This window comes from Lathamus discolor, chromosome 11, assembly GCF_037157495.1.
Source record: "Lathamus discolor isolate bLatDis1 chromosome 11, bLatDis1.hap1, whole genome shotgun sequence".
Taxonomy (NCBI): Eukaryota; Metazoa; Chordata; class Aves; order Psittaciformes; family Psittacidae; genus Lathamus; species Lathamus discolor.
The window spans coordinates 10,043,173-10,064,099 of NC_088894.1; the positions used below are offsets into that span (position 1 = coordinate 10,043,173).

General features: G+C 48.9%; 2 protein-coding genes across 2 annotated transcripts in view; one reads left to right on the top strand and one right to left on the bottom strand.

Moving 5' to 3' along the window:
* VAPB (VAMP associated protein B and C) overlaps window positions 1–957 on the top strand; it is a 40,370-nt gene extending 39,413 nt beyond the window's left edge. The window contains exon 8 of the transcript XR_010615436.1: window positions 17–957. The gene's annotated coding sequence lies outside the window, so the exon portion shown is untranslated. The remainder of the gene's footprint in view (window positions 1–16) is intronic.
* On the bottom strand, window positions 886–19,353 carry APCDD1L (APC down-regulated 1 like). Its single transcript, XM_065691942.1, has 4 exons — window positions 18,808–19,353; window positions 6,008–6,137; window positions 5,014–5,572; window positions 886–3,013 (listed from the first exon to the last, which is right to left on the bottom strand). Exons 1-4 carry the CDS (start codon window positions 18,842–18,844, stop codon window positions 2,249–2,251), a joined length of 1,491 nt encoding a protein of 496 aa, XP_065548014.1. The 5' UTR covers window positions 18,845–19,353; the 3' UTR covers window positions 886–2,248.
* Window positions 19,354–20,927: the final 1,574 nt, after the last annotated feature.

Genomic DNA, 20,927 nt, shown 5'->3' on the forward strand with positions numbered 1-20,927 from the left:
CTTTTTTTACTTTCAGAAGTATACTTAAGCATGGGAGGGAACAGGACAAAGAGGCTCCTGATGAGGCTTTCATAGGAGATTCAGTCAGCAGAGCCCACCTGTGATGCAGAACTGTGTGTGAGCATCTGGAGCCAGCTGCGGGAGGAGGTGGGACCGTTCTCAAGTGCTTGCTGCATAGGTTGCATAAGTATGTGATGTTGTCTTGTCATTTCTTACATCATGTTAATCCCATCACCACCCTGAAAGGATCTGTGGTTTTGAAGGAGTTTTTTACACTAGGTGGTATCTGAACACTTGCTTTGTAAATGAAAAAGAAGTATCTGCACACAGATCTCATTCTTGAGGGTAGAGGGCAGGAATTGCCTTCCCACCCTTCCACCCACCCTCCAAAGACAGCAGAAGCCATGTCCTTGCCATGGACATCTTTCAGTTCTGCAAGAACATGTATCCTTGCTGACTGGAGTTACAGGAACCTTTGCTCCAGGCTGCAGTGCGTGCCTGCTCTGGCATGATGATGGGAAGCTGCTTTGCTGAAGAGAAAGTTCTGCCACACATATGGTTTATGGAGATGCGCGCCTGTGCTGCCCTCAACATGCCCCAGCTTACAGCATCTCAACAGGGACATCAAAGGAGTCGTCACATTCTCCAAGATGCACTTCCACTTCAAACTTTTACCCATGGATCTCCACATGGTAGCAGGCAACAAAACCCAACAACTCTTAGAAGCAGGGAGCTGTTTTGGCTGCTGAACTAACCCCTGGAGAAGTCTCCTTCACTAATAGCAGAAGGAACCAAGGCGAGGTAGCCAAGCTTGGCCTTTGTGTTTCACCTTAAAAGTAATGTGCATGATTAATATTTGATCATGCCAGGAACATGCTGACAACATTTATGTCACAATTGTATGCATTTAATAAGCATCTCATTTGAATTATTAGTTAATGTACAAATCCCTCAAAAGTATTTTTGTGTTATAAACCCCATAATTTATCTAAGTATACAAGCTTCAAATTCATACATACAGCATTAAGAAGGTAGCTATTGCATAGCTGGTTTAACAAAATACCCTTTGTGAGTAAGATATATAGGCTTATTTGGAAAGGATTTAGCTACTGGGAGGAAGGCTTCTCCACGTAAGTTATATGGTTCTTAGCTGCAGCAGACAGGGATTTTAATTTCTTAGTTTGTCCTTGTCAGTAGAAATCAGTTGGACCCGACTATGCTGTCTTGACTCGAGTATCTGCGCAGCCCATCGCTCACTAGAGGCAGATTTATAAAGCATCTCTACAGAATGAGGCTGGAAGTGACATTTTGATTGAAAGGAGAGCTGGATTAACAACTGCTATGCCAGTAGACTTGCTAAAAGGGAGACAGTAAAATACATGGCCTGACAAGACTTGTAAGTGAGCTTCTGCTCCGCTTGGAACATGGCGAGTGGCATCACAATGGACAAGCAGTGACCCGGGGCAGTGCCCAGGTACCAAAGCACAGGCCAGTCCTGCACTGGAAAGCCAGGATAACGCAGCAAGGATGCAGTGTCTGCAGCTGGGTAATGCTGAAGGTTGGAGTGTTCTCCATTTACTGTGTCTTCTTAAATGACCAGGGTCAGGCGTAACACTCTGCTGACATAATGCTGTGCCAGGGCTGCTTGCTGTGAGTGGAAGATTGCGTAGCACATCTTTGTGTGTGTGCACATGCACACGAGAACTGCAGAAGATGTCTGCAAACTAAGAAAGGCATGATTAACTCCACCCTTATCAAGAACCCTTGCTGACTGCTTTATCTATTGCTGCCTGACTCTGCAGATTAAATCTGCAACAGCAGCAATAAGGAGTATGATGGGAGGGAACTTAAAGTCAGAGAAACTCAGCAGCCGATGCTTTGGGTGTTTGAATTACATCTGAATCAAGCTCTGGATTAAATCTTAGCAATGTCAAAAGCTCAAAGCAGTAATTGTAACTGATGTGGCTTTTTTCCCCCCTCATATTGCTAAATTATGTATTGCAATGTGCAGCGCATCCATGTCACTACATTAAAACTGTAGGCAAAGAGGGGAGATGAGTCAATAAAGCCACAGGACAAACAGCATGTAGTCAGGCGTATCTGCTTGGCTTCACTCACTGCTGCTGGTTGTTTTTAAAGAGTTTCCAAATCTGAAAAGAACTGCTTCCAGATGTGCTCGTTTGAAGGATATAAAAATCACACTAGCACCAAGACTTATCTGAATTCTGTGCTGTACCTCAATAGGTAACTAGTCCCATCTTAAAAACAGAAGTGCTATAAACAATAAAAAGGCCACAGGCAAAGGTTTTAGTGCTTCATTCCCATTAGCATCCTTTTTTCCCAAGTATTTTAGACTAACATAGTTAGAGAATCCCTCTGGCGCTCCAGCGCACTGAATCAGAGGTGCCTGATAGGAGGTGGGCCGCTTGTCCGGGCGGTCAGGACTGGAGCCGTCCGTGGGCCTCTCGCCGATGTACAGCAGGCTGCGCTCCTTCGCGTCTTGCTCTGTTTTGAATAGTTCATACTCTGTGTGGGGCAGCCTGATGCCCAAAGCCAGGCACCCATTTGTGGGTGTTATATCCTGCTCCACCCCGGTGCTCCAGGAGCCAGCCAGCCCACAGCTTCCAGGTTCAGAGGAGTTCAGCATCGTCACCGTCACCTGGTCCATTGGCGTCACCCGAGCCTGGGTGACTTTAAAAGCCAGCTCTGTGCCACCTCGCACTTTGGAGGAGGGGATGCCTTGCGTGTAATGCCCAGATGCGTAGATGGTGAAAGTCGGCTGTTTGCAGAGCGGGTCGGAGTAGTGGTAGTAGTAACCTTCCCAAGTGTGGTTGTTACCGTGGAAGATGAAGTACCTGGTCAGGAACAGCACCGCGGGTCTCACCTCACAGTGGGTGCTCACCCAGCTGCCGCTGAGCTGCATAGGCAGCTGCGCTGTGACAGGCAGTATGGGTGGGTGATGCTCATCCGCTCTGTAGATAATCCCACAGGCAGGGCAAGGATGCACATGGTGCTGTACAGACAAAAAAGACAAATCGGTGAGCAAAAAACCCTTTCAGGGTATTTACAAAGCTCAAACTCCCCTCTTCCACTCCAGGGTGTTCCACAGCAGTGAACCTGGCCCAAGACATCCAAGCAGATTAAATGTGATAAAGCGCTGCCATGGCTCTTTGCTATTCTGGTCCACTGGGAAGGACAGCAAGGTCTGTGCCCTGAGGCTGTGCTCTGCCCTGGGTAGGGCTGCTGAGGACAGGCTGCAGGGAGGAGAGCAGGGCGAGGACAGAGCTGCTGTGAGAGTAGGGAAAGCTCCCTCCAGCCAGCCAGGCTGGTCTGCACTGCAGGCTGCTGCCCCTTCCATGGCGAGGGTGTGGGTGCTGGGACAGGTTGGCTGCACCCACCGTGTTCCTGCACTGGTTCAGCAAACAGTGCAGCCTTTTTGGTGTCCGGAAGGTGAAACCCTACCACTGGGAGGCTGCTGTGGCCGTGCTGCACTGCGCTGAGGGCGGCCTCGCCGGACAGCCAACAGCACAGAGTGCTCCCGTTAGCAGCAGAGAGGCAAGGGCTTTGCCAAGCAGCCACAGCAGCGGGCACTGCACCGGAGAGAGAAGGAAAGGACCTACTATAAAACAAGGACCTGACCTTTGCTGCTTCGTGCTGAGGTCTGAGGCAAACCAGCCCTGCAGCTGATCCAATGCCAGGAGGGGGGGTTGTGTAGCTTGGAATTTCTTCTTATACTTCATATATCACAACTGATTTAGTTTTAAATAGCCAGGGTTTGACCATTACATCGTTTTCCAGAACACGAGCTGATCTTTACTGAACTGTCGTACGCAGCAAGGTTAAATAACTCAGTAGTTAACTGCAGGGTGGGTAATTTACATGCAAGTTGATTGGAGTCTACTGTAATTTAGTCATTTTCAGCTTGCTTTACTGCTACTGTCACGTTAATGAGTGCTGACAGTACACAGTACCTTATGGCTAAATAATCCCAGAAGTTGGCAAATATATGTGCTCTGCTTGGGCAGGAAATTCTTTGATAATGAAAGGTAATTTGGGGAGAATGGGTTTCTTTAAAGCAGATATAAATTTAAGGGGAAAAGAGCGATATTTTCATAAAGAAGGTTAAAAAATAATTCCTACCATAGCTGTGCAACTCCCCCCCACAGGCAAATGGATGCTGGTTCAGAGAAAAGGGAAAAGAAGAAGAAAAATCCTGTGCCCAGCAGGATTATCACCATAGACACGGAGCCAAGCTCTGACTTGCTCAGGCCAGTTGTGTGAAGTTATTTCTAATATATGGCAGCTTCTAATTATCGCCAGGTGGTGACATCATGTGCTGGTCCATCGGAGAGCTGTTAGCTGATTAATTACAGCGCTCTGTTCAGAGGGCACTGCATATCTTTAGGGTTGCTTTTAAATTAACTTGTAAAAGTGTTTATGTTTACCATCTGGTTTTGCTCAGATATATGGTTTTGGCCCAAGATAACACAAGTTTAACCAGTTTGAGAGTGTCACTTTCAAGGGGAGAGGGCTGCTGCTCTGTGGTTTGCAGAGGTCACTTGGTGGAGTTTGAGGTGTGGGGAAATGCCGCCCCCAAAATAGTGTTTTTCAGCTAATTCGATCCTATCTGGTGAAGTTCAGGGAGGTTTCTTCACCCCATCTCACTGCTCAGTCATTTCTGGATTGAGTAGCTATGATTCAGATTGAAACGTGCTTGTCTGGAAATCGACTAACCTGGTGCCAAATAAAATACAAAAGAAAATAAGATATAAAACTGAAACAAGATATAAAATATAAGGCAACCAAGTCTCCTGCTCAGTCTTATTTACGTCAAAATGAGTAGGAGCACCAAGGCAGCACCTTGGGGAGCCGCATCTCCAGCCCCACACCTCCTCACCCAGTGCCTTGGACAGAAGTGAGCTGACTGCAGGCAGGTGGTATTTTAACTGCAAGGGCATAACAAACGCTTCCCCATGAACCGATGAGGGGACCACACAAAGGCATCACCCTTACCATGGCGCTCTGCAGAGGTCGCTGGTAACCGGTGGGTCGGTAGTGGAGCCTCTCCAGCCACTCGGTGTGAATGTCCCCCAGGTACAGCTCCTCCACCAGCCGGCTCCCGCTCTGCTGTGGCTGCAGCAAGGGCTGGTAATGCTGCTCCACGCGCACCAGGCTGAGCTCGTGCATGGCAAAGCCCAAGGCAGCCGTGCAGTCGCGCTCGGTCTTGGCGCTCAGCAGTTCATAGAGGGCTCCGGGAGCCCAAGTGCGCCCTGGGGGCAGGAACCCGCTGCAGCCCTCGCCGGAGGTCTCGTTGACCCAGGAGGCCACCTCCCGCATGGCTTTCTGGCTGTGGAAAACGATGCCGACTTTGTGGAGGTGGTAATCGGCCTCGGTGGCTCCACGGGTGATCCAGGAGGCCTGGCGCAGCCGGAGCTTGCCCTTGATGACCAGCGAGTAGGAGGGGTCGCGGCAGGAGGGGTCCCAGTAGTAGAACTGGTAAGCCTTGAAGAGGCGGTTGGCGTAGAAGAGGTAGGATCGGGTGAGGAACTCGGGTCCCGGCCGCACCTCGCACCTGGGCAGGAAGGCAGAGCTGAGCCCCTGCAGCACGTGGGGGGGGGTATGCAGGGCGAAATCCCTCCCAAGGGCAGCCAGCACGTGGAGGAGAGGGGGGAGCAGGGGTCTCCCACACCCGGTGACCACCCTTGGCTGATTGTAAGGCATCAGCTACCAAAACGCAACAGTGCCGGGTGGAGAACCTCGCTTTGTGCCACACCCCAGGGAGCAGAGGGGGGCCGCAGGGGGTGTCGGAGCTGCTCTGCCCGGTCCAGCCGGGTGTGCTTACCGAGCTGCGCCTCATGAAGGAGCGAGGCTCTATGGGCACCGGGGGGCCTCGGGCCTCCCTCCGGCGTGGGGCGGGCGCTGGCGAGGGGCAGAAGGGAGCAGCCTTGCCTGTTACTGCTCAGCCCCTTGCTTGCACCGGGCGGGGGCCGGCCCGGGGGTGCCTTACCCGGTGGAGACCCAGCGTCCCTCCAGGCGGGGCGGCAGCCGCGCCGCGATCCTGGCGCCGTCCTGCAGGTGGCGGAGCTGCTGCCGGCACCGCGGCTCCCAGCGCAGCGGCGGCTCCGCGCCCGCGCAGGCTGCGGAGGGAAGAGCGAGCGTCAGCGTCAGCACCGCGGGGCTGCAGGTCCCGCAGGCACGAGTACAGCAGGCACAGGGACCCGGGCACAGGGACCCGGGGGGGATGAAACCCCACCGCGTGGTTAAGGACACGGGGTCTTCTTTTAACTGCAGTTTTCCAACTGAAATTTCGTCCGAATCCAACTATTTTTTAACCTTCCCATAAACCTGAGCGCTCTTTGCGCACGTTCCCTCTCCCGCTATTGTTGAAGCAGTAACCGAAACAGGGAATTACAGCATGGGAACATCAGACTCGCCTGTCGCCCGCCATAAGGACAGTAATTCTGTCACTTACCTCATTTCCCATAACAACGGATGTTATTGGCTTAGGGAATGTGTGAACACTCGGCTAAATCCTGAAGACCTTTGCATGCACACATACATAGTACATATATTCCTATATATTATTCGCTCTTTACTTAAGCAAACTTCTGCTGCACTCATCACGAGTCTGCTTCAACAAGAAACTTGGGATTTGCCCCTTTTTAACACCACAAAATGAGCTCTCAGCAGAGCTCCTCCTCAAACCCCACCAATTTTCTGCTGTGGAACAACTGCAGAGCCCAGTCCCCGGCCTGGGGGTGCTCAGCCCAGCCCAGGGCTGAGGGGGGGTCACTCGCTCTCAGCTGCACTTTGCAATTTACCCAGTAGTGTACTGGGAAGTTTCCACGCGGACTGACCCCCTGCATGCCAACGGTCAGGGCACAGGCTGCTTCCCAGCCTGCCATTCAGTCGGAAAGTAAAACCTTACGTGTATGTACTCACTGCCTTCCACAGAATGAGGATGCAAAGCACTTCCACACCCTGTGCCTCAGTCAAGGAGACCAAGACACAGTCACAGCTGCTCATCTTAGCCCCTGTGTGCCACATACTCTATAACCCGTGTTGGCAGCAGGATGAATTGTGAATAACTCCTTCCTCCTGCCCAAGAACTCCCTAATGCAGTCAATTTGTGTCTCTTCTAAGACAGAGAGAGGAGCTGCTCTGGTGTGCTTGACCAGAGGCTGAGTAACACAGTGACATGTGAGTGACAGCCACTTTCTGCCATAGAGATGTGCCCTAACTGCACATTTTAGGCCTGGAACTGAATCTTCCAGCTTGAAAGGATGTTTGGATCTGGGCTGGAGTATTTGAGAGAGGGAGGCAGCCACATTCCATACATCCTGAACCATCCCGTGGTCTTTACAGGGAGCTTTGCCTAAACCAGACCCTTCGCTGGGATGAGAAACCCGAACTATCCAGCTGCACGTGGGAGAAGCGAAGGGTGAGAGTGCGAAGGGCACAAGCCTGGCCTGGGGAGCACGATCCCCTCCTCGCAGGCAGAGTCTGCAGATCAAGCTGGTGCATGTGGATGTGCTGCAAACCATGGGCACGGCTACGAGTGCCTGAGCAACGCCAGCAGAATCCCCTGGCTCCCAAGCTCGGGGTGCAGCGCGCAGGAACAGGGTGAGATTCGCAGCTGGGGTCTACCAGGAGGCTCCCCCCGTTCCCACAGCCAAGGTATTGTGAGCCAGGAGCCTCTCATCCCTGCCATCCACACATCCTACACGCACACAGGGTTAACCCTGTTACAAATCTCCCACCCCCAAGTGTGCCACAAATAGAAGCCCTACAGCAGTCAGAGGGGAGCTCAGCAATTCGTCTGCTGTGCAAGTCAGAGGCTCCTGAACATGTGGCAAAGCAGAGATGTTCCCACTCCAATGGTATTTAATTACTAATCAACGCTTGGATCCGATGGACAAATTCAGTCACTCCTCTATGGTGCCGCCATTCGCAAAGGTTTTACACGTCACAGTAACAGGGTCCTTGCAATGTGCTTGTGTAGACTTCAGCACACAAACCCCGAAACTACTGCTAAGGGATTAAACTCATGGAAAGCGAAGCCCCCAGTGGAGCAGGAGAGCAGGAACAGAAGCAGCCTACCTACCCAAAGGCCAGCGAAACCAGCCCTGGAGTTTCTGTTACCTCACTATGCACTGGAGTGCATAAACTAGCTGGAAAGATACATTATTGGTGCTGAGGGCTGTTTTTGGAGCAGACTCATGATCGCATTGGTTTTATCATCTTCAAGGGCTGGACGTGGCGAGCATGCACAGCCAGCTCCTTCACAACTGACTGCACTAGGGCTTCTCAAACAGCCGTTCCTCTGAGCTTCATACAAAAATGGGAAAATATGGATGACAATCCCCATTCCTGCTAGCTAAACCTTCAATCTGGCAGCTGCAGCATGCATGCAGACTGCCCCATGTAGAGCCCATGAGGAGCTGGGGCCATGTCCTCATCCCAGTTCTGCCATGACTTGGCTTTGTGGCCTCAGGCAAATCTACTCCTGCCTGCTCCTCACTCCTGGTGTTTCTTTACTCGCCTTCAGAATATGCCAAGTTTCATGTGAGTGCCCCTACCAAGAGGCCTAATTACTGGCAAGGCTTTTGGAGAGCCATCAGTACAGGGACAGAGCAAACTGAATTACACTTAAAACAAACATGACATCATTATCCTAGAGAATATGGTAAGCTAAAACACAACTGCATTTGTATTAGAGGTAACAGAGTGTAAGGGTCATAAACCACAGAAAGACTGCAGAGGTCTGGGGACTCTAGAGCTACATAAACTCTATAGAGATCTAGTCTAATATACACCAAAATAACAGCACAGAATACAGCTCCACTCTCAACTCTCTAACCATGCTCCGTGTGTGTTTACTGCAGCAGAAGCTTCAATATTTGACTGAACCCTTTAGTGCTGCTTTTGGCAGAAACGGTAAAAGTCTCCATTGTTTGAGATCACAGTCTTTGGGAGCGCAATCACGAAATTTTCACACTCAATAGAAACGGAAATTTTTATAATCAGGATCGAATTCCATGGGGAAAAAAAAAAAAAACCAACAGAAAAACCAAAAAACCGACCCTCTGGAATGTAAATATTTGACATGATGGGAATTCCTCCGGATTTTGTCTTACTTAACTGTAAACAGGACTCCAAGCTGGGTGCATCCTCAAACCACAAGCTATTGGCTTGTGTCCAAACGTTGTGGCTGTCTTCCTCTCTCAAATACTCCAGCCCAGATCCAAACATCCTTTCAAGCTGGAAGACTCAGTTCCAGGCCTAAAATGTGCAGTTAGGGCACATCTCTATGGCAAGAGCAGCATAAAGTGGCTGTCACTCATATGTCACTCTGTTACTCAGCCTCTGGTGAAGCGTATCAGAGCAGCTCCGCTCTCCATCTGAAGAGAGACGCAGTTTAACTGCATTAGGGAGTTCTTGGGCAGGAGGAAGGAATTATTCACAATTCATCTTGGGGACAAAAATACTCATTCATAGGAAAATCTAAAAATCCTCCCCTGCGATCCCTTCCCCTCCCTCGTTATCCCGTCTGTCTGTATCGATTAACCACAAGCGTTTCCAGAGAGCTCCTCACTACAGCAGCTAGACAAAACACTGGCTTTTCCCAGCTTTCCGGTGCGTGCTGCATCCAAAGTATTGGCCCAAAGTCTCCGAGCAATGGGGCTGCACAAGCACTCTGGCAATTAGGAATGCCAGCAACCGGGAACGGCTGCTGATCACTGCGATCAGCAGAAACTGGATCAAGCCTTGAGACAGCAGCAGTAGCAAACAGTGACCGGCTATTCCATACTTTCATTTGTACAAGCAGCTTCCAGAAAAATCAGGCCCATGGCCTCAAATGATAGAAAGGCAGAAATGGAAATTCTGCACAAAGCAAACTGGGTAAAATTAAGATGAAAGATTCCTAGGAACTGGCCAAGTGAGAGCCTGCCAGTGGGACTGTGCTAGGTAACTGCTGTATGCTCCAGATCCAGATCCACTTCCTAGATTTAAAGGGAAAAAATACCAATCAGGGAAGAAACAGTGTAATTCGCCTTGTTGGAAACAAATCTTGTTTGTGTTCCTCCAAGCAGATTGACTAAGTTGAGTCACACATCTGTTTCTTTATAAACGGGGGAGAAAATGCATACATTACAGTTTGCACCAACTTAGTTACTGTAGATCAGCTCTTCTCCAGAGCTGCATTGCTTAATCTGTGACATGTTATTGCCTCCTATGGCCAGAATTTATTATTCCCATTTATAATTCTAATGTTTCGGTTAGTCACCCATTCACAGGGATAAGATCAGTGCCTGAAGTCATGGAGCATTACACATTTCTTCATTTGGAGATGACATAAAACCTTTGATATTTTCTGAGGAATGCTCAGACTGGAATGAAATGGACGATAAGAAACATCAATATAGTCTGTATAAGCAAATTACACTTATTTACACAGCCTTCATTAAGAGAAAAGCAGCCTTTCTTTAGCAATTTTCTCTCCTGGGAGCATGCAGAATGTATTTTGGGTTAGCCACTAAAGGAATAAGCCTTCTTTTCAAAGGAAAGCAAGCTGTTTGTATTTAGCGAATCCATTTTTCTTGCATTTGTGTAGAGATTAAGTTAACGGTGCTTTTAATTCGCTGAGAATAAGGCCTGCCCAAGAGAACAATTCTCCAGGAAGAAATAAATTTTATATTATAATAGTATAAAGTTATAAAACTTAAATATAACCCATTGGGGGCAGAAAACTGTATCACAGCAGAACTTCACATTCTGCCTATCTGCAAACAGAACACAGTTCAGGACAGGACTTAAGCACATGCTTAAGTCTAATTGGTTTCAGTGAAACTTAAGCATGTGCCTGATTAAGCCACTGCATGAACATTTTCCCTGATTAGTAATACCTCCCTGAACTGAAGCCAGAATATGGTCAAGTGGTTGAGGAATGATGCCAGTGCTTTCACTAGAGTACTGTCTGGCTTCTGGAAATGTATTTCTATTATTCATCCCTTATTTGTCTGTAAAATGGGTATAATTACATACAGTTGTTTCAGAGTCTGATGTTCGGTTCATGGTATTTGTAAAAATGCTTTGAATTCAATCTATGTTTCTCAGTTCTTCTAAGGCTGGCACAATAAACGTATTACATTAGCTGTCACTGCAGAGCATCACCTTGAGTTTCCTGTGCATAACAGAGCATAATCGTAGGTGAAATTCTGCAGATCCTAGGAGGGAATTCAGCTGACCCAAAACTCCCAAGCAGCTCAGGATTTTGATTTTCAGAACATGCTTTCACTACATACTTGGAATACACTGGAAACAGGTTCAGACACTGTATTCTATGGCTTCAGCCTGGCTGTGGTCATTGCCAGGTTTGTCTGATGTCCACAACTGAATAGTGAAGCACTTGCGATGAGTCGACTGGAGGATTTTGAAGCACTACAGCAGTAACTGTTTTCCTCTTGGAATCATGGAATTATTAATTTCTCCTGCAAGTGTCATGTCCAGCAATAGATAACAAGACAGACGGGACTGTGGTAAAGAAGGGGAGAAGAGAGACGGTATTATCTCCTGCACCTCAGTGACTTCAGTAGAAATCACATTTCAATAAAAGAGCTTCTTAAAACTGCCTTCTCTGCTTGTTTATCCCAAAGAAGAAAACCAGGCCTAACACTGTAAATGGGACTGCAGGGCTTAATTCCAGTTTCACTGGAGTCTGTAAACAGGAAAGAGCTCGTTACTACATCAGCACCTTATCCAGAAGATGCCCATCCCCATAAACTGGCAGTAAACTCTGCACTTGGAGAACGAAGGGATGCAAGGGAGAAACGGGATACGGGATATTCTCAAATGGGGTGAACTAAGCAGCACACATAAGAGTCGGTGTAGAAGACTTGTGATGACAAATAAAAGCACTAGAGGCGGATGTGAGTACATCTTCCCAAGAGATCTACAGTTAATCAAAACGCCACACTTCTCAGTTACACAAGAGAGCTTTACTCAGCATGTACTCGCTGTCCTGACAGTTACAGGAGCCATTTCGTTCCACATTTCTCCCACCCCCGAGAAGGTTCTGCTCACACGCAGAAAGAGGAGTCACACACTCCTTCCACAGCCACATTGCTCAATGCCGAAAGATTTACTGGAGAACAGCTGAGCAATTCCATATGGCCCGATGGCCCCAGCTGGCCCAACCATTGTGCCCAGCTCAGCAGTGACCAGCCCTCAGCTCAGGGCTGCCCAGTAACAATTCACCACCTCCACACAAACCTACAGGGCAGAGTCTGGAGAGAGGGACGGTCAGTCAGGAGCGGTAAGAGCTAACGGGGTAATTGCTCTGTGCCACCTTCTTTTTGTCATCGGTAAGCACTGAAGAAACCAGATGGGTTCAGGCCATGCTAACCCATTGTGGCTTGTGTTAAACTCCAACTGGTATTGAATACTCTGCTCTTGTGAGACCTCACCTGGAGCATTGTGTGCAGTTCTGGTGTCCTTAACAGAAAAAGGACATGGAACTGTTGGAACAAGTCCAGAGGAGGCCACGAGGATGATCAGGGGACTGGAGCACCTCCTGTATGAAGACAGGCTGAGGAGGCTGGGGCTGTTCAGCCTGGAGAAGAGAAGGCTGCGTGGGGACCTCAGAGCAGCCTTCCAGTATCTGAAGGGGGCCTATAGGGATGCTGGGGAGGGACTCTTCGTCAGGGACTGTAGTGACAGGACAAGGGGTAACGGGTTAAAACTTGAACAGGGGAAGTTTAGATTGGATCTAAGGAGGAAATTCTTTCCTGTTAGGGTGCTGAGGCACTGGAATGGGTTGCCCAGGGATGCTCCATCCCTGGCAGTGTTCAAGGCCAGGTTGGATGAAGCCTTGGGTGGGATGGTTCAGTGTGAGGTGTCCCTGCCCATGGCAGGGGGGTTGGAACTGGATGATCTTGAGGTCCTTTCCAACCCTAACGATTCTATGATTCTATGACACATAAGTCTGGCACAGAAAATATATAACCAAAACCCAATAGAAACCAAACAAAAGAAGGGCAATGCCAGAGCTTTCTTCCTTGAACACTGGTGAAGGTTTCAATTTTAATTTGGTGAGATAGGTGAGACCTTAGTGATATGATCTCTAATCCCCTGGGTACCTATATGGTACACTGTGTACCTATATGGTGAGAGTCTGGTGAGAACACAGGGGGGAAAGCATTCATTTTCAAAAACAAAAGCAAAACAACCAAGTCCAAGGCTGAATATCCCGGGGGTACTACTTTGATACAGTTAAATTCTAGTTGGAATTCGTATTCTTTCCCAATGGGAAATATTACACATATCTTCCTTAATTTAACAAGCTGGAAACTCATTAGAAAATACAACACATGTTTTTGAAATTAACGCCACCGTGTCAATCTGAACGTATAGAGCACCCATGCAGTTTTTGGCACTTCCCTCAAACCCCTGCACAGACACTCTATTAGTGGCTATTGTGGCCATTTTTAATACTGATGGCTAAGCATATTTTTTCCTGGAGTGCTTTGAAGAGCAGAACCAGTAATCAGGCCATGGCTTGGCTATAAAATGCCAACCTCATTTTAAACGTCTAAATCACTCACATGGACCATGAGCGCAGGGAGGACCACCCACCATATAATATTAACGTAAGTACAACATTTACCCAAAGCAAAAGGAGCAACTGGAACTGGTGGGAGTTGAGAGCAGAACAACAAAAACTGATTACAGGGTGGGAGGGGATTGAGTTACGAAGGAAGATTAAAAGAGCAGAGTCCATGTAGCCTGGCTGAGTGACGGCTGGGGCAAGATGGACATGATAACAGCCTATAAATATTCACAAAGCATAAACACCAAGGAAGGGAAGGAATTCCTTGCAGTGAATAAAGAGGTTCTGTTGGGAGTGAATGAAGAGAGACAAAAATGTGGCTTGTGTATCAGGGTGAACTTCTTGAGGCACAATCTAGTAGGCAGCACAAGTCCACTTGCTTGGCAGGATTTGGAAGGATTGAACAAAGCATTAGTACAGCAGGGAATAACCCGCTCTTGGCAGCGAGTCGGCGGGATACTCTGAGTGGCCTTTCAGTCTCCCACAGCCATCGAGCTGTCCCCATACCCTGCTCCCACAGGAGACAGCTGCTCTCCTGTGCAAGCACATTGTTCACCATCCTGCTCACCAGTATCACTGCCTGGCCTCCACAGGACTACACACACATACTCAGCTGTAATAGGTATTAAACCACTGGACACAGCTGGGAATCCCAGTAGGTCCCTGCAATGTCAAGTACTCACTGCAGAAAATCTAAGTCCAGGAAATTAGATTATAAACCCACTAAAGCAAGAACAATCCTTTTGTTCTCTCCTTATTTAGCACCTAACACAACAGGATTCTTGGCACTGGTGCAAGGACACTGTTTATAGTAATAAAAAATAGGATCTAATAGGATCTAATAATCTGGGGCTACTGGATTCCTGCAAAGCCAAGGATGAGAAGGGCATTCAAGAGCAGTCATAGCTGAAGGTACCCTCAGAAACAAATCTCTGCAGAAAGGTGGTAAATTGATACACAGCCCACACCAGACATACGCACACATGTTTAACTTAAAGTGACCACAGAAAAAGGTTACTTGTTCAGCTGAAACACAGAATTAAAAGTTACTTCTAGCATGTGTTTTGGGGTCTGGGTGTGGTTTCTAGATAGCCTGAAATTTCAGTCTACTGTTTCGCCTGTCATCATTAGCCAAGTTTTGATGTGTTCCAGTTCTCTTAAACACTGCCGACAGATGCTAAAATCAAAGTTGACATTCAACCTACGCGCTGCATAATCTAATAATGGGACCTGTGCTACTCAAATCTAACGAGAGCTTTTCTGCAGCAAAACTCTGCTGTCATTTACATTTTCATCCATATTTTCCAGGAGTCCAACAGGAAAAAAATATTTTTTTTTTCTCTGAAAAGCTTTAAAAATAACATGTCATTGTGTTTTCGTAGCAACAGGGAAAAAGAGATACTTCAAAGCCAGAACCTGCCAGTGCCCACCACTTGTGGATTTAGTAAGAGTGTGAACAAGGTAAATCCAATTGTCCCAGTGGGGAGCGTGATGTACACATTGATCCCAGAGTACAGGGTAAAAGCCCACTTCCAAAGACCTCTGTCTCTGACTCCGACAAGGCCGAAATGTCACATGCTTGTCAGTGTTTCTTATTGATTCAGTAGAAAAAGTCCACATGGGGAACTTTTTCAGCGTCCAACCAAACAGACAGTGTCAAGTTTAAAGCATTATTTAAAAAACCAAACTCAAGCAAATCTCTTCAAACACTTGGTCATGAGCCTTCTGTTGATTTATGTACTACCACACCAGTTGTAAGTCGAGAGCTGTTGCTGCACTGATCCAAAAGTCTAATAGTGCCACAGCAGCTGAGCTTCACTAAAGCATTCTCAGTTTCAGATGGATTCAAACCGTGATGGTTTAATAAGCTATTCACTGAAAATGAGAAAGCATCAGTATGAAAAACATGATTATCACACTAGCACCCTGCTAAAACTCAAAAATAATGATGGATTTCAACCCTCTTATCACTCGACACTCTGAGCACTGGCATTTCAAAGAGACACCAGAGTTTCTTTCCTGATACACAGAAACAGAACCTTCCTAATTTTACATTTTAGAGTGTGAGGCCTTTTAACTTCTTAAAGAAAAAAACCCCACAGACTGTAGATTCTTAACCCCTCAGATCTCACACAATCTGAACTGGGTAGTGAAGGAGCTGCTCTATGAACCACATTTTCAGCTTCTGGCAGCACTCTTAGCCTACAGAAGAATGGTAACACATTAAAATCCTCACATTCTCACTCTGAGTTTCTTGCTATTGGTATGTCTGAGATACATCATCATGAAGCTAGGGATTGTCTTTTTTCATGCCTTTCTCTTCCTTGGCAAATAAGTAAGAAAACCAAAGGAACTGTGTAACAGCACTGTGTAGGTGCTTCCTAATTTTGAGGTTGATTTGGGCAGGGATTGTATCACATCCATGAAAGCATTGTCTTTATAGATGACATATGCTATGTTGTGGGGAAACACAGGATCCCACTGAAAGCAAAATCTCTCTCCAAACTTTGTTCTGCCAGATGCAGCCTCCCCTAGCATTGGATTCCAGCTTTGGTTTTCTTCACAGCAATTTCTGGCTTTTGAAAATCTCCTTACTCAACAATTTGTGCTTGTGGGGAAAATATAGAAACCACACGATATTTTTTTCACTTGTGCTTTTTTTACATCTCAGCCCTGGTTTTATCTATACCCATAGACTTTGAAACATGGCTAACCTGCAATTATTGAAAGAACAAATAGAGTCATATCACACAACCCAGCATAATATATTAGCTGTTGAGTTTTTGGCCAGCTTGAGAAATGAAGATGAAACCTGCCAACTTGGTAAATATAAACGAGCTAAGTAAACTTTGCCTAACAAACATCTGAACCAAAGACAATTATGTTAATTTAACAGTATGTACATACATATGCATGTGTAAACACACACACGCATTGCTATACTGAATGTAGTACTATCATTTATGGGATTGTCTTCCTAATCTCATAATTGAACGCAAGTGCTGATCTTATCTGACCTCAACACTGTAATTTTCAAACTTAAAAATAAACACTGAAAGCAAGAATAGATCTTTTATGTTAAAGCCATGTAGGTGAAGCTACACATGAAAAACATCAGCGTGGTGTTACTGGAATGTAAAGACTTTAATGAAAGCTTAGGTAAAACTCAGCAAGTCTCTGGGGACATTTCCAGGAATGAGTGATTCTTTTCTGAAGGAGACTCCAAAATCAGATCCAGTTACCTACCTAAAGTGCTTTTTCAACTAATTATGCACCACTGTCATGCTCTTGCTGATGTTCAGTTTTATGCAAAATACAGAATGCCAGCCCTGTTCCCAGTGAAGTCACTGGCAAACCCTGTTTGCACTTTAATGAGCCATGGATCTGACTTTGCTATTTAAGTATATGTTTTAAGGTCCAGCTTCTGTTCTTACTGAAATAAATGGAAATTCCCCCACTGACATCACATGGAAGAAGCACAGGGTTTAAATTAGATTGGACTAAAATAAATTGTATGAGGATTTAAGAAAGTATTCTAATTAGACTTAAGTGAATAATCTTACATAATGCAGTACAACAGATCTCTGAGAGAGCAACTTGAACTAATAAAACATACACAGAAGGAGAATATGTATTTCTCAACCCATTAAGTCTCAATTTGGGGGAACAACATATGACAAAGACCTCGCATAAGAACAGAAAAGTAACCCTATAGAAGTACCGTGCTTAGAGGTTTCTTTCTGCAGTCTGGTCCTTTACGCCTAATGCAAACAACATCCAATCACTTTCCCGACACAACTCTCCTGCAACGATCACTAAACTAAGCCCTGAGCTGCAGAGGCAAGTCAGTGTGCTATACTGCTGCCCAAAACCTCAGATGAGTAAACTAAGTGGTGGAAAGGAAGCTAGCAGCAGGAAACCCAAGTGTCTGTGTTTCCAGTGTCCAGACTGCACTGGGGCCTCAGGGGCACCATCTCACCCTTTCTTTCACCTGCCCTTTCTGTTCAGGCGTGCAGAGGGTCTCCCTTGCATTTCCTAGGGAAATACTCCAAGGATGGAGGAGCTTTGCTCCTTGTTGTAAACAGAAATCATTTTGCCGTTTTTTCCACAGCACAGTTGTCTTTGTTCTCCCATATGGTCTCTTAAGCCAGAACCTTTTCTTCTCTGAAACTGCTCCAAGAACTGTGGGGTTGAAAGATGCCTTTCTGAAAGGGAGCCGCAATGTTGCAGCCTGTGCTGCTTGAGGCTCTGTGCGCAGCTGGAGCTCGTTGGCAAGTCCCTGGAGCAGGAGACCACTTGTGAAGTTGTCCTTTGCTGGGGCAGGTGCTGGATCCTCCCAGGAGTAATTCCCAATTCCCAGTGAAACATCACCGACAATCACCTCTGAGACCTTCCTCCCTCTAAACTCGACTCAAGCACTCGTGGCGCCCCGTGCTCCGGACCGGAGCAAGCTGCAGCGGCATGGGGAAAGCCCCACAGGGTTTCGGGGGCAGAGGGGGCAGTGACCCCACAACTATGGGAGCCGAAGGTGGGACCCAGGTGCTGCTCAGCACCCTTCCGGCATCTCCACACGCCGCTCCGGCGGCACGGCTTAAGGGAAGCCCCTCGCCAGGGGCACTGCGCTCCCCCGCACCCCTCGGGCCGCGCAGCTCGGCAGCATCCCCGGGGCTGCGGGCTGCCTCCGGGGCTCTCCCCGCCCGTCCCCTCCGCAGGCACACGGCGGTGGATGGGGCAGGGCAGCGCGGAGCACAAGCGGGGACGCTCCGGCCGGACACCGCGGGTGCGCACGGCGCAGAAACCCCCGTCCCGGGCCGGGCGGGGCGCAGCGAGCGGAGCCCCGGCACCAGGTGCCTCCTGTGCCGCCAGCACGGCCCGGGGACGGCCCGCGGACCCCGGCCCAGAGCCGCCTCGCAACTTCCCTGCGCTCCCCTTGCAACCTCCTCGCAGCCCTCGCACCTTTGCTTTGCACGCTCTTTGCCATCTCCGTGCGCTCTCCTTGCAGCTTTCCGGCACCCCCGGGCCATGTCGCTGCGCTCTCCCTGCACCCTCCTCGCTATCTCTTTGCGCTCTCCGCACAATGCCCTCGCAGCTCCCGGGTGAAGGGAGATGTCGGGGAGACCCCCGCGGGACGACCCCGACTCCTACACCCGCTCCCCTCCACCTATCCCGGCGCGGCAGCGGCCGCCGGTGGCACCTACCTAGGAGCAGCCCGGCGAGCCACCAGCACCGGACCATGGTGGCCGCTCTGCTTCCGACCCGAGCCGGCGGCACGAGAGAGAGGCGCGGTCGCCGCCAGTGCCCGCGGAGCTCAGCGGGGCGCGGCGCCCGGCGGGGCAGCCATCGGCCGCCTCCGGTGCCCGCGGGGCGGCGGCGGCGGGACCCCGGCTTCGGCCGGCGGGGCAGGCTCCGGAGCGGTCGTGCTCAGCCCGGAGCCTTCGCAAAGGGAGGGAAGCAAACAACGGGCAAGGAGTATTTTAAAATCAGCCACCACCGCCACCCGCCCCGGCCGCTGATAGCTCTAATGGAGCTTGGCAGCCACCGGTTCCAGCTGCCAGAGGAGGTGGAGACTCCGCCGCCTGCGCCCCACATGCGGCCGCGCACCGCAGGCGCGGTGGGGGGGAGGAGGTTTGACCCTTCGCGCCTGCGGTCACTGGGGCCCGCGGCCGAACCGGCACCCGCCCCTCGCGACCGGTACCGGTGCCCCCGCCTCTGGGACCGCGATCTCTCCCTCGGGAACCGGCCCCGACGGCCGCCCTGGCCGAGGGGGGCAATGGCTGCAGCGTCCCGCTCTGCGCCTCAGGGGCCCCGCGGCGGCCCGGGGTGGGTGTCACCCCGGCCTCGCCCTCACCCCTGGCGGTGGGGCTGCCCCGGCTGCCCCGAGGCCTTGGGGCCGCTGTGGGTGCTGGGCTCTCCGTTGTGGGGCACTGTGAGGGGATCCTCACAGCCTCATCCTCCTGCTCACTGCAGGCCAGTGTGGCTTCCTGAGGCCCAGCAGCCCTCCATTGTCTTCAGCCTAGGCTGCCAGGGTCATGACTAGAATGGGGCCTAAAGAGCCTAGAGACCACCTCAACATCCTTTGCTGACGAAGTTCAGGACCATTCAAAAGCAACTGCCAAGTACCCACCTCAGGCAGAACTCACCCAGGGTCCTGGCGCTCATGCCAGCCCATTCCCTCTCCATTACACAACTGAGGCCCACAGATACAGGGCTTATAATCCGATCTTGGCATGAAGCTGAGCACAGATCTGAACCTGGACATGTCTAGGACAAAACAACACTTCGCCGTGTGTGTATTGAGGATTAGCAGTGAAGCAGTCTGTTTGCTGGCCGTCAAACACAGTAAAACGACGTGGTTCCAATAACGTGAGAGCTCAGTTGTATGTGGAAGCTGTGAGGAGAAGAGGCCATAGTGGCCCTGGCAGTCTTAACACTCGTGATGGTGCCGGCACTAAAGGTTGGACGTTAAGTGCATTCTTCCAGACTGAAAAACTAGGTTCAGTTTTTGCAAATGGAGCAAAGAAATCAAAATACACCTCTGTCCCCGGCAGAGCCCAGGACCCTGCACACCCACTTGTCCTACTGCAACTGCATGTTTCACTGGCTAAAGGGGAACTGCAGGGAATAAAAGAAAGCTGGTCTCCAAGTTCACAGCAGTAATCCCGTTCATTGTAGTGAGGAGAAGCGAGGCCTCATTCTGCAGTCCCATACTTGCCGAGCAGAGGCTTCGGCATGCTGGGGTGAGTGGGTTTATTACTTGCTCAAAAGTAAAGCATGATATCTTTAATGTGAAGTGGGGCAAACTTACCTGTCATGGGTGCCTGAAGAATTAAAGTTGAGTGACACTTGCCAAGATAAAAATAACAAAAATCCATTTGTAATGCAGGCACTCTTTTTGCTAGCTGATGGTTATATCTCATTTTATTTCTCAAATTCCCCAAAGCAGTCATTCTCAGTAGATGTCCAGACCACTGTGGTTTCATGATATTTACAAATACATAAATTATCGAGTGCATAGGCAAAAAAGCTGTACTTCATAATGATGCTAGAGAGAAAGGAGTAATTTTGCAAGAAGTTACTTTTACAAAGCAGGACATGTTCTTTTCAGATGTAGTCAACTGAAACCCACAAAAATGATGTACAGGTGATCTACCAGTAACGAACTTCAGTCATATGACACTTAACCTCTAATGCTAATCTCCTTCGTTTCTTTTGGAGTATTTTGAGAACATTTGTTTGAGGGAGGGAATAAAACCAAAGCAGAGTAGCTTTTACCCAGGTGGTTGAAAATTGTAATAATCACATGTAAATTATCATGGGC